This window comes from Apostichopus japonicus, chromosome 6, assembly GCF_037975245.1.
Source record: "Apostichopus japonicus isolate 1M-3 chromosome 6, ASM3797524v1, whole genome shotgun sequence".
NCBI classification, from domain to species: Eukaryota; Metazoa; Echinodermata; class Holothuroidea; order Aspidochirotida; family Stichopodidae; genus Apostichopus; species Apostichopus japonicus.
In genome coordinates, this window is record NC_092566.1 from 6256146 (window position 1) to 6269396 (window position 13251).

A 13251-nucleotide genomic window follows, 5' to 3' on the forward strand; every position below is an offset into this window, starting at 1 on the left:
ACAGGTGACAAACGCCTACAGTGGAATTACGATCTTCCTTACCGGTTTCGAACCTCTGGACATACAATCAGCGTCCATAGCCTAGTGGTTAGGGTGTCCGCGTACAGAGCGGGAGGCCCGTGGTTCGAATCCCGGTGGAGGCTGAAAGTTTTTTCACTGTTCTTGATTTTCCAACTCATTACGATTTTCATTTATATATATTCATTTGCCTTTGTCGTTTACCTCCATTGCTTTAACATAAAGTCTGTTCCAAGTATCTCTTTCGAGATCCGGCTTTAGGAATCACAAATGATTTTCGAGTTGGTTAGCATCATGTTTGATCTCTAGAGTAAGGCAAAATATGTCACCAAAAACAGAACTAGTATTGTTCGATACAGGTGACAAACGCCTACAGTGGAATTACGATCTTCCTTACCGGTTTCGAACCTCTGGACATACAATCAGCGTCCATAGCCTAGTGGTTAGGGTGTCCGCGTACAGAGCGGGAGGCCCGTGGTTCGAATCCCGGTGGAGGCTGAAAGTTTTTTCACTGTTCTTGATTTTCCAACTCATTACGATTTTCATTTATATATATTCATTTGCCTTTGTTATATATATATATATATATATATATAGATATATATATAAGCGTTATATATATATATATATATTTATATATATTTTTATATACATCTCAAGTTAGGTCATGTAGAAAGATGTAATTTCATGGAAAATATATATGTATGCAATCGTTTATCCGATTATTATAGTACTGGAAAAATAAATTGGTTTCAATATTACTTAAGTTTAATATGCTTCATATGTATTAATATGTACATATATCTATATCTATATATCTATAGCTATTCGGACTTTATGGAAACTGCAGGGACCCTGAGTCTGTAACTTTTTTTTTAAGTGGTGGTTAAAATTTCTGCCACTCGAATTGAGAGAGAGATCAGACCATATCGTTGACGGTTTTTGCTGACGTTAATTGAGAGCTCGTTGTGGGAATGTGATACTTTTCGTACTACAGCGAAGACGACAATAGGATATAAGTTTACTAGCATATAGTCACGAACTGTCTACATGTGAAACAAATTACCAGAGACAAGATGGGACGTATGTTGGGATACCTTTTAAAGTAATGAAATAAATGGAATCGAATCCTTGAAATGATTACAATATGGTTTGTCACCAAAACAGGATGAATATGAAATAGTCATCAAAAAATAAAAAAACGTTTATAATTCTTCCGGCAAGCTTTCCAATTTTAAACATTTTTCTATTTAATTCGGAACTTGAGTAACACAAAATATACACAAGAACTATACTCATACAATCCCTCCTCTCTTACACAATTTTGATGCCGTGTTTTTTTTTTGGGGGGGGGACACTTTTTCATCAAATTTAATTTTGAGTCAAATCAAAGCTTTCTGAAAATATATTTAGATGTTTCCGTTTACTTATAGTTTTCGACGAATCTTACATGTTAACTTAGATCTAAGCCAAGTTGTAGATTCACTGAAGTGCGCAAGGGGAAGGGGAGAGGGGTAGGGGGCAGAAGTGCAAGCCCCACCGTCAATCGTCAGCCGGGCAAATGCTGGAGAATACTCCTGTGCATGCCGCCGAATAACCTTTTTATGCATTTACGGCAGCAAAGGTAAGACATGGCTGAGCCTTGCACAATCAGACAAGGAGATAGACAGAATGAGAGAGAAAGTTAGACTAAACTTAAGACTAGCCATTGCAGTTATTCATATAGCAACCCTTACAGTTTTCATTGTGTGAATAGCACTAGAGAATAGGCATATATACGCCAACTTTTTAAGGTACACTTTTGAGAATTTCAGACAAAGACCCCTCTCCTTCACACGACACTTTAAATATTATCTCACAATTAGTTTAATATCGTAGTTTTTGCATTGAATAGTGCACATCTATCATATCATATATCATATCATATATTACCATGGAGGCTAATGAATTATTCCTAGTTGAGCTGAAAGTACCTGGAAACGGATTATGCTAGGATCTTAATCAGTCGATAATTGATTTGAACAATTGAATGACTACCGGTGTCTGCATGTATGAGAGTTTATACATTCCTCTAGCAATCTCTTCCCCAAGTCCCTATGTATACTTCATCAAAATTAAAATATTAAACAAAAACCAAAAATTTTAAATTCCGTTTGTGTATTATAAGAGCACAGAGCATTTTATATCATACTACATGGTGACTAATTTGAATACTTTGTTAAAGTTGAACGTATGCGCATGATTATTTAAAGCGCATTGGCCTTTAATCTGCGTAATAGTGCGCTTATGACTGGTTAGGCCTTTAAAGTTCTCTACTGTGCGCTCCAGTAACTTTTGATGTATTGACCATAAACTTAGCCCCCGTTTGAGAGTATCAATTAATGCCGTGAAAGGCCAAAAAAATTAATAATAACAACATTCTACGAAAAATGTTTATACGAAGCTTATCAAATAACAACTTATTACTCCCATTTGAACGATATTAAAAGTATGCAAAAAAATAAGCAAATGCCATGAACGGCAACGACATTACTAAGTCAACAATATTCCAAGAAATTTGTTAATATACGAAAGCTTATCAAATAACAACTTATGACTCCCCGTTGATATCGAAACATGAAAATAATAAAGCAATTTCAATTGTGCGTGCAAGAAAGGCATTTGAATGTTGGAAATAGAGAACAGCAAATTAATAAACGAGAGTATCTGAATTAGAGCAGGGGTGGGAAACCTTTTAGAATGATTGGGCCAGATATAAGGAGTGAAAAATTGACTGGGCCGCACCTAACCAACGACCTGCTGTTGATTTCAAACCTTTGATTCCGAGGACTTTGAAGTAATAGATGTGTGTTCTTAATCTGTATTCACAAAAACATAATGTCAATACAGTACAGTTGATAATTAATGGGGATAATAGGCCTACATGACAGCATCATTAGAGCCGATAAATTCTAAGCAGCTGGCTCGTTTATTGTGATGATATAAAATAATTTCTTTTTCTTTTTCTTGAGACATCTCACGGGCCGCAAACAAATCACTGACGGGCCGCATGTGGCCCGCGGGCCGTAGGTTGCCCACCCCAGAATTAGAGTTATGAAAATACCACATTAATACAGACTGCTGGAAGTCTGTTAGTTATGGGGCCCACAACCGGCGTGCCCCGGGCTCCCATGGGCATGCAAAAATCACTCCAAAACGGTAAATCCGCCTCTTATGCCTTCCAGGAAACAAGTTTCATCTATATATCATAAGCAGTAAACCTCATTTCAAAAGAAGGTCGTCCAATTTTGCTTTCTTGGCTCGTATGACTTGGATTTTTATTTGTCAGAATGGGCTGGTTGGATAGTGCCGTTTGGCCGTGACGTTTTGGTTCCCGCAGGGCGGGTCACGTAAAAAGCACATAATGATTTATTGAACTACCGTTCCACACTGCAGATATCTTTAATTCGCTTTTATCTCTAAGCTTACGGATAATGAATTCAAGCATAATGCACATTTCTTGTTTGTATTTTTCTTTAGTATTTTTTCCTTGCACACCGAAATGAAATTATGATATAACAACTCTATGTCGGTATAGTGTTGAAGATGTGTTAATCATTTCGTCTAAAGATATAGTCTTTTTTTTTATATATACAAACATATACCTAAATGGCCAGTAAAATTGCAACATACTTTATACATTTCTCACTTTGGCTGCTCTTTTATACATTGATTTATCGAGTTACGTAGAGTGTCCAACGAAGTACATCGCCCGTGAATTATGCTAAAACTTACTTGTTTATTTGGTGTGATTCTTGGGATCGTTTCCATGCACACGATTGTCCCTAATCACGATCCGCATGGGATCAAGTAATCGACTTTTACTTGAATTGGATCATTTGACCTATACAGTGTCATTATTGTCTTCACATTGAATAAAGATTATCGAGGATAATTTTAACAGGTATGATTATAATATTTTACGGGATGTTTAATTTAATCCTGGTTAAAACCGACTTCAATTATAGTATTTACTTTGTTTTTCCTACATAGATGGATTTGGTTTTTGTACTTGCATTAATCACGAGTATTTGTCCCAATCGAAGCCCCGATATTCGTAACTGTTACGCAGGCAAATCTTACTGAACAGTGACTGCTCTATTGGTTATTACAGATGAATTCGTAGAAGTATTTTGATATTGCGTTCTCAAGTGTTCGTCATGCACTGGCAGATTAGTGTTACAGAAGTGTGACTCCCTGGCGCAGTGTGCGGTACAGCGGCTACTAATATTTAATAACGTTATCATGTTAACTTTTACATCATACTTCCTAATATATAGTGAGCTGAGATCACATTATGTCGACCTTCGCGGAGACAATTAAACTACTGAGCGAAACACAAGTGCGTCCCAAGTTGATCGTTGTCTATCTAAGTAGCTCTAAAACTCAAGATTGTGATAACATTAATTACAAACTCAAAACAATTCCCGACTGTTTAAGGTAGTGAACTGAATCTTTATGGGAGAGCCAAATACCAGTGTAGGATTTTATAAAGGAAGGGGTCTGCATGGGATCACTGAAGCCAGCTCTTATGTGTGTGTGTGTGAGGTGGGCTGGAGTTCTCCATCCCCCTCAAAAGTAAGTCAAATGGTGCATTGTGAGGTACATCTAGACCATAGACTATAAGTTAGGTCTATATAAGAAGCTATAATGAAAAGTTGTGCTAATAATTAAAAATAAATTCAAGCTTTTCGCAGAGTAATGTGAGTAGGACCTGAACTTTGATAAGGTCCAAAGGCGAATCAAGCATTTTATTAAGGAGAGGGAGTTTTGGGGATCCTCCCTGATTAATAAAAAAATACAAATTTTAAATACTTTGTGTGAGGTTGAAGAGGGGATATGGGGGGGGGGTACGTACACCAAGAGCAGTGCTCCAATTCTTCCACTGCTGAAATGCAAAACAATCCCGAACTATCCCTCCAACGACTATCCCCTCTCCCCCTTCCCTTGCGGACGCCACTGGTACAGGTTGATTGTAAGATTTATTTAGAGTTAAAACGATGCCATTAGTACTTCTATCAAATCTACAGTAGCCTACCATACTACGAGGCTTCAATATCATTATCAGCAGTATTTTAGATCCTCCTGCAAGCAGGAACTCGCGAAGAAGCCTCATTGGCTTATCAAAGCCGCAAGCTGACCGAAGTCAGTCTCTTACATTCATATTTAACGTCCATGATTATGAATTGTCAATAATATTGTCAACAACTCTTTTATTGGACGACATACATTAATCGTGGAGTGACTCGAACCGGGGACCTTATGATTGAACTTAGGCACCGGCGTTAACCACTGAGCTAACACTCCCTGAGCTAACACTCACAGTACTGCAAATACAGTGATTCTAGTTGTGTTGTATGGTGTGTGTAATAATTGTCTCTTATAGGATCGGTTATAATCGGGTGTGATAGCTCTTAAAAGAATAAGGAATCAAGTATGAATATTGCCTTCCCGAGATCAGTTTTGATCCGATATTATAATTATCTGCATATATAGGTAATTACTTTTAAATAGAGAGGAATATAATCAAGCGTGCATTGCCTTTGCAGAATCATTCAGATTCGGGTTCCATTATTGTCCCTATCAGACAATTTGAAGTGTTCGTTCGTAAACTTCAATTGCTCTTTAACCATATGTATGTATGAACGGGAGTCCATTGCCAGGTCAGGGAACAGAAGACGTACACTCCCCCCCCCCCAACCCCACCCACCCATCTCTCCCCGTACAGACTACACAAAACAACATCACACATACTATGCCATCTGTGATTTTACTAGTTATACCTAAGTCACGATTATTAATATCCTTTCATCAAATGTTCTTATTGTTCTTATTTTCCTACACAAAGCTTTCTGTTATCGGATTATTGTCCCTTTATAGGCTCTTCCTAATTGGCTTAACCATTACAATATGACGTTTTACTAACGGGCCCTCATTTCACTACAGTCTATACATGATAACGATTATAGGCATATTATCTTATTTTGCTGATTCATTTATTTACTGCCAGTATTTATCATCAATTCGTTCTCAGGTATAGCATATGACGACATCTATGTCGTCATTACATCTTTATAATATATCCGGTAAAATAATTCCCAGGATTGCATGCAGAACAGTACTTCAGTCTGGTTAAGAATCACAATTAGAGATATTGTATTTTTTTGTATAAGACCGTGGCCCTTTGACGGGTTAGGTTCATCCGCCTACGTATTTCAGCTACGTGGTCGGTCAAGTAGCCAACTAAACTACCAGTATAATTATCACGCGAACTCAGAAACTAAAATATCTCTGGTTGTAATCGAATACTTGAGTTTATGTTGTATATATGTTGAATATGAAAACAACTGGTTATTTAGCAACTATGACGTTTATCCAAACTTCAGCTTTGGTTTCAGCCGTTAGCCTATAATGAACACATAAACCATTCTGTAATTTTCTGGCCTTGCTATATTCGTTCATAATTTTTCAAAGAAATGATGTTATTATTATTATTATAATCAAATCCCTGTTGTCTTTAAGTCCATCAAGCTTCATGGTTATAGTTAGTATTTGTGTTGTGTACGTCGGCGTACTTCTGGCGAAATCATTTCAATTTTGTTGGTCAATGGTTACTTATAGCAATGGACAGTTTAGCCAATAGTGTATAGATTTATCGAAGGAAAGGGGGGGGGGTGGGAAGAGTTGGGCAGGTAGTTTAGGGAGGGGAAGATTAAGACAACCTACATGTCCTTAGACCAATCGATAAATCGATCCATCAAGAAAACCGTTCCATTCGTTCCTTTTAGCTCCAGATTTATCGTTCCACCACACTCCGCGGCCCCCACCAGCCCAAAACTTATAATTATAGACACACACGGAAACACAGAAACACAAGGTTATATTCATTTCATATTATGTATTTTGTAAGATATAATGTATGTAGTAAATTGAAATCATAGCAGAGCAAGTGCAAGTTACAATTACAAGCTGTGTCTTATTAAAAGAAAAAAGGGAAAAAACAATTCATGGCTACCGAAATTAATGGTAGTAAGAGCAAGGAAGAATTGCTTTGCAGTAGAATTTGGTGACATACATATCTAACTTGAACAAACTTACATTAGTGTCAATTCAATCAAGGGAGATGACCCCTTTAAATATTCCATTCAAGGTGAAAAATAAAACGGTATTCGTCTGTTAGTCTCATTAAAAAATTTAACTGATTTAGGCACATTTCATATCAAAAATGCATCTATGATCGACCTGCGCCATGATGACATCCAAAACAATAAATAAATAAATAAAATTCCCTCTTTCACCTATATATCCCCACAGCATAAAATTCGTTAAGCATAGAATATACCTGGTATAAAGGATACAGTTTTCATAAGCATGAATATAATAGTTATTTGCAGAATAAATCTTGGATTAATATTTCTTCTGTTGTTTTTTTGGCATAGAATTGTAATTACTGCATTAGTTGCATATCACCCTATACGAGAATAGTTCACCATAATTAGATATTAAAACAAACCAAACGATTTGATTACTTAGCCATTAAACGCTTGGATTTTTTTTAAATAAATAAAGTCGTATTTTCTGCTTAGCTTAAGCTCTAATTGCTATGAGTATTATTACAATCGGCATACATATACATATTTTGTGCTGTTAGTTGAAATCAGAATACCCGCATTAGAAAATAAAATGTCTTACACAACAACTGTTCCTAAGGCAAACTATTGTACGTGTTCTTAGTTAATAAGTCTATCCCGCACACAGATGAAAAGGGACAAGCTGCATTTGCTACATTATGGGCAATAATATATGTTGAGCTTTCGGCAACCGTTGGCTCGTTTAGTCTCGCCTCTATAGCTTTACAACACTGCTATTAATGTATAACACAAATACGTTAACTCAGAGAAGATAGGTGTGTATTAATTGTGCCCAATTGCAATGTACCGTTAAGTTGGCAACAGTATAAATACCTTTCAGTTGCAATGTTAGCTACATAGGCAGGAATGATTTGGTTGCTAAAATGCATTGAAAAGAATGTTTTGAAAGAATGACAGCTACTGGTGTACAAATTACTAACATTTTTATCTGAAAATAAATAAAGCAGATAATCAGGTGTAAAAATAAAAACATTGTAAGAAATATTGTTTCGGCAACGCCATATGGAAATCGCTCAAATGTCAAGTTTGACAAAAATTTACCGCAAATATGGATGAAAATCTTATAACTCGAGGGTTTACAGAATTTATCGCCTGTAAAAATGATATTATAAACGTTGATAAAAGACAATATGTACATTAATGGTCAGCAGATCTTTAAAACTTGAGTGATATCTACATAATTACCCCCCAACGAATCATACATAGCATTAACATAATTACTGTCGATATAACGAAAGTAACGTACTGTGATTAACACTCCGTCGGCTAGGGTGCAATTTACTCGTAACTATAGTATGTAAGTAAACAGTATCAAGCATCCAGCGATGATAATGTTGTGATGTCAAAGGAAATCTTCCTTTGAGAAGATCATTCCCATGTGATGAACACACATAAAAGTCACAACAGCTCCAAAAGAATAAAATAAAGTTGTCGTTCAGTAATTGGTTTTCAGCTTCAGTGTCAGTGTTTTACAGATATCAGGTGTTGAAATTCTCGTACTATATATGAAGGATACAAGCTTCATCAAAATAACGAACAAGGTTCCTTAATGTCGTCGATTTAAAAAGTTGGTATCGCCATGACTGTTTTTGTTCAAACAATCGGCAAATTCGACAAGTTCCGTCAAGAAGGCAACGTTTAAACACTTATACCAGAGGTTCCTGCCTGCGTTACGTCCTTTTTGAATGGAAATTTAGACACCAAGTTCCCAATACGATTTGACAATTGGGTATTGTTCTGACCCCATAGTGCTCTGAAGGACTGGGGTGAATGTTTCCCGTCTATTGTCTTTACAGGTGACTTCCTTTGTGGTTGCGGTTTGTCTGCCAGCGCGAGGCGTCTCTCGATAGCTTCACCGAGTAATTGAGGATCAAACCCACCTATGGAAGCCGCCAAGCCCGCCAGTGGATCACTGACGGTCACTTCGCTCTCCTCTTCTTTCTCCTCCTGGATAGATTGTTCACTGATACTGCAAGATACATTGCAATTTTCATCCTCATGATGCAGCATTTTAGTACGCTCGTCTCGACAACTTTCGCAGCTAACTAGAAACGTTGAACTAGATGTGGTAGAATGTGGACAAGAAATCTCGACGTCCTTTGGCTTGGCAACCGGTGACCCTTTTGGACTCGGCCTTCTCAGTTTTGGAGATGACTTGACAGGGGAGTCGATGAGGTCGACACTGTGCACCTTCCGAGGACTTCTCGCCCATGTCACGTTCAGATCGGGCGGAGGACTACGTCGGCGACCGCTCAGTCTCCTGTCGAAGGAAGTTTCCTTTAACTCTGGCAAAATCTCAAACTTGGATGGTGATGTGATGGTGTTGTTCCGTTGCCGAGAGAAACCAACCCTCTTGGCATCCATCAAGATTTTCTTGAGATCATCATTGGAGCAGACGATCCCTTTCAAATCAGTGCCGCAAGGTTGGCTGATTTTTCTGCTACGAATGTTACTGACGTCTATGGCAGATTCACTTTGCGTTCGGACGAACTTCTTTCTTGGATGCTGCAGTTGTTTGAGGGCCTTTGACTTGGTGGTCACCCGCGAGGGTGAATTCTCGGCCTCGTTCTCGGGCTTCTTCTCTGCCGACTGTCGTCGTTCAGGAGACATCTTCTCCATCTGTTGCGATTCCTGTGTCATTCTGGGTCTTCGGCGAGATAAGATGGCACTATCAGAAATTTGCTTGAATAAAATTCGCTTGTAAGATCGCCACTTGTCAACAACACTTTTAGTTGAATCACTGTCCTGACAAGGCAAATGGTAATCGACTGATCGGGAGACAGTTCTTATAGTGTCAGTATTGTTTCTTGACTGTGTGATAGCTTGGCAAGCACTGACTGATTTTGAACGCCAGTTCTTATTTCTATCGGTTCTGCGCTCTCGGTACTCTGTGAAGGACGACGCACGCTTCGGTCTGTTAGAAAGATTGCCTTCGCGAAGGCTGCTCCCGGGATCGGATTTGATTCGTCTACGGTTGCTAGGAGGCGTTGATCGATAGGTGACGTCACAGTTAGAGACATTTCTGTGTTCTGTGAGTGAACGGAAGTGTTGGAGTGGTTTGTGTTTCATTGGCAACGGAGAGCTCTTATATGGAAAATTCTGTTGAAATAGAAAGGAAAAGAACAGTTTATAGTTATAAATCAACGTTTCAAACAAAGTAATAAATCAAAAACAAGAGGGTTCGATTCAGGAAAGAAAGCAAACAAACAATGAACCTTTGTTCTAATTCATTGTCGCGTGCATTATAATTCATATAATGGTAGAAGATAATTAGAAATTGCATATGGTACATTTTTCACTGTTAATAAGCAATATTGCAACGAACGAAACTTTATCCGACTTTGGATCTAAATTTGTACTTTTCGATGAATTATGATAATTTACTAGGCGATATATATATTTTGTGTTAAACCTACTTCTTGATATTTAGATGAGAAACTTTATTGTGTATCATTTGTCAAACTATATTTGAGGTATCGATTTAAAGTGGAACACCATTAAAGAGATAGAATGGCCAATGATCTGTGTTGATCAATAAAAAGGGATTGCAGTCACTTTGCTGGAACGTCAGCAACTCAAAATAAATAAAGCAGGGACGCAATAATGTAATACAGTACTAGAATTCGTTAATGAATCGACAAGTTTACGGTTCTAATTTTCTAAAATATCAGTTACATGCTCTTACTTTGCAATGAGATATGTTTTTATATATAGGGTATGTTAACTTTGTGAATTTTGCCTTTCCTTCCTTGTAAACCTATGTGTCAATATTGCATTTAGGTTTCCAAATGCATATGTGTTGTTAAAACTTCCACATCCTATGAATCAGAAGTGATAAGTCAACATAGTATAGTTGCTATGTAAAGGCGAGGTTTCTTCATAGCCTCACCTCTACGATACACTTAACGCATGCGCAGTAGGATTATTACAAGATGTAGAAACCGTTTCACGAACTGATGGATAAGCACGGACATGTTTTCCATTACATGTTTTATGTTGTCTACATTGTTCAGAGAATGTGTTTCATTCAATCTTCCTTTTATTTTTTCGTTCATCCATTTTATCAAATATAGGCCTATTTCTTAAAATTACCATGATGAAATGATAACCATTGCTTTGGAAGTACATACAATGCTCGAAGAAGCCAAGCCCTCATATCGTCATAGAAAATAATGCTCAAAAGAGGAATCAAAAGAACCGAATTCCCTTTATTACGGTATATATCTTCTTTTTTTAGCCTCTGAAGAAGATCCTGCTTGAATCGAAACGTCAGGCCAACTTACTTTTACACATATTATATATCTTCAGAGCATGTAATGTCAATTTGGTTCCGCATGCGCAATATTTTGTGGCGTTTTCGCTGATTTACATACACTATGAGCAATCCTAGCATGAGCTATGTGGATATTTATCTTCACTTGACCTTTAACGTCTTCTCCTTATGATATTTGTTACTGAGATCCATAAATGATTTATTTTGTTACCTGGAGGAACTGAATGTATAGTTCTTATTTCCTTTCAGTTGCTTGATTAGAATATCGTTATTTTAGCTGTCATCTTATAGTTAGTCTTTCTTATAGTCTTTCGAAATTTGAATTCACAAGTAGATAATTCGATAAGCAATTATTGTCCCTTTCTACCTGACAGGCGAGTCTGGTATTTTCTGATCTATTTCAAACATTTTACAGCATCGTCAATCAATGTTTATCACATTTCGTTCAAGGTATCTAATTGTTTTCGAAAATTTGGCAAAACCGTAAATGTCATCGTTTGAGGTACAGTTTATGACTCCTTCGTTTTCCACTTTCAAAGGATATTTTTGTATTACGCTGCGTGACAACATACAGCCTCAACAGGCTGTGAAACTCAACACTGCCCACGGCGTTTGGTGCTAGAAATGTCATGCAATATACTTCCTGGAATTGCACCCCTCGAGTATACGACTCACAAAAGGTAAACATGTCGTAAACAAGTAAACAACCTCAAACAACCTCAAACAACTATATTATTGTATTTTGTAAGTGAGTAGACCGTATAACAACGATAATAACAACCTATGGAAATACATATACAAATAATAAATAATAATGCAATTGACCCACCCCGTGGTTGTAACTTTGTAGAGGCGGGGGTGTGTGGGAGGTGTGTTTCACCATCATGCAATATTTAGAAAGCTATAAACAATAAACATAATCCATTGGTTATTGGTTATGATCGATGTTAATGTTGTAAGTATAGGCCCTACCTATATCTATTTGGAAAGGTAAGCCCAGCTGCTGTAGATGAAATATTTCCTAACGTTTGCAAGGTTGAAAAATGTCATTAAAGAACGGCCGTCGCGTTTTAACGTTTGACTTCATAATTTCGTTGTCGGTGTATATTTATTAGGCTTTTAAGATAAAGTTCATTTCTGGTTGGCGTATAGCGGTAAACAAGGCAATTAAGTCAATAACAGATGAAGTCACAGTTTCACCTGCAGGCTCGCAGGAATGCAACTATAGCTAATGGTTACGGGTATTAACCTCAAGAGTATATTATGGACAAAATTGTGCTCGGATTAGGACATTTACCACCCGATGTGATTATTATCAGAAAAGCATTTCAGCAAAAGGGTTCAACACAGCACTGTTCACATTGTATCGAAAAATAGTAGCACGTGTTTGTCTGTCAGCCGGCTTCGTTGTCACTTTCTCTGTTTTTTGAAAGTCAACTATAGGTAACGGAAATAACATTTCAGGGGCGTATCCAGGGGGGGCGCAACAGGCGCGCGCCCCCCCTATTGGCCGTCACCAAAAAAAAAATAAGTTTAGCAAAAAAAAAAAAAAAAAAATTGATGACGACCTTCATGTGAGATGTCGGTGATCGCTCAACCCCCCACCCCCCCTCCCGTATGCTTTATTTTTTGTTGGCCAAAAAAAGGTTCTGGCGAAGTTCGGCGGCATAATAGTTTTAGAAACATAGATGGTAATTGTGTTTGTATTATCACTATAAGCACTAAATGACATGCCAGCCATACTAAATTGTGCATTTTGTGTCCATATTT

At 37.5% G+C, this 13251-nt stretch overlaps 1 protein-coding gene across 3 annotated transcripts in view; it reads right to left on the reverse strand.

Moving 5' to 3' along the window:
- Window positions 1-7386: 7386 nt before the first annotated feature.
- The window catches only part of LOC139968802 (uncharacterized), a 66270-nt gene continuing 60405 nt past the window's right edge, over window positions 7387-13251 (reverse strand). For all 3 annotated transcript variants that reach the window (XM_071973217.1, XM_071973219.1, XM_071973218.1), the window contains exon 2: window positions 7387-10307. In XM_071973217.1, coding sequence (XP_071829318.1) covers window positions 8847-10307 — 1461 coding nt within the window. In that variant the 3' untranslated portion in view covers window positions 7387-8846. The remainder of the gene's footprint in view (window positions 10308-13251) is intronic.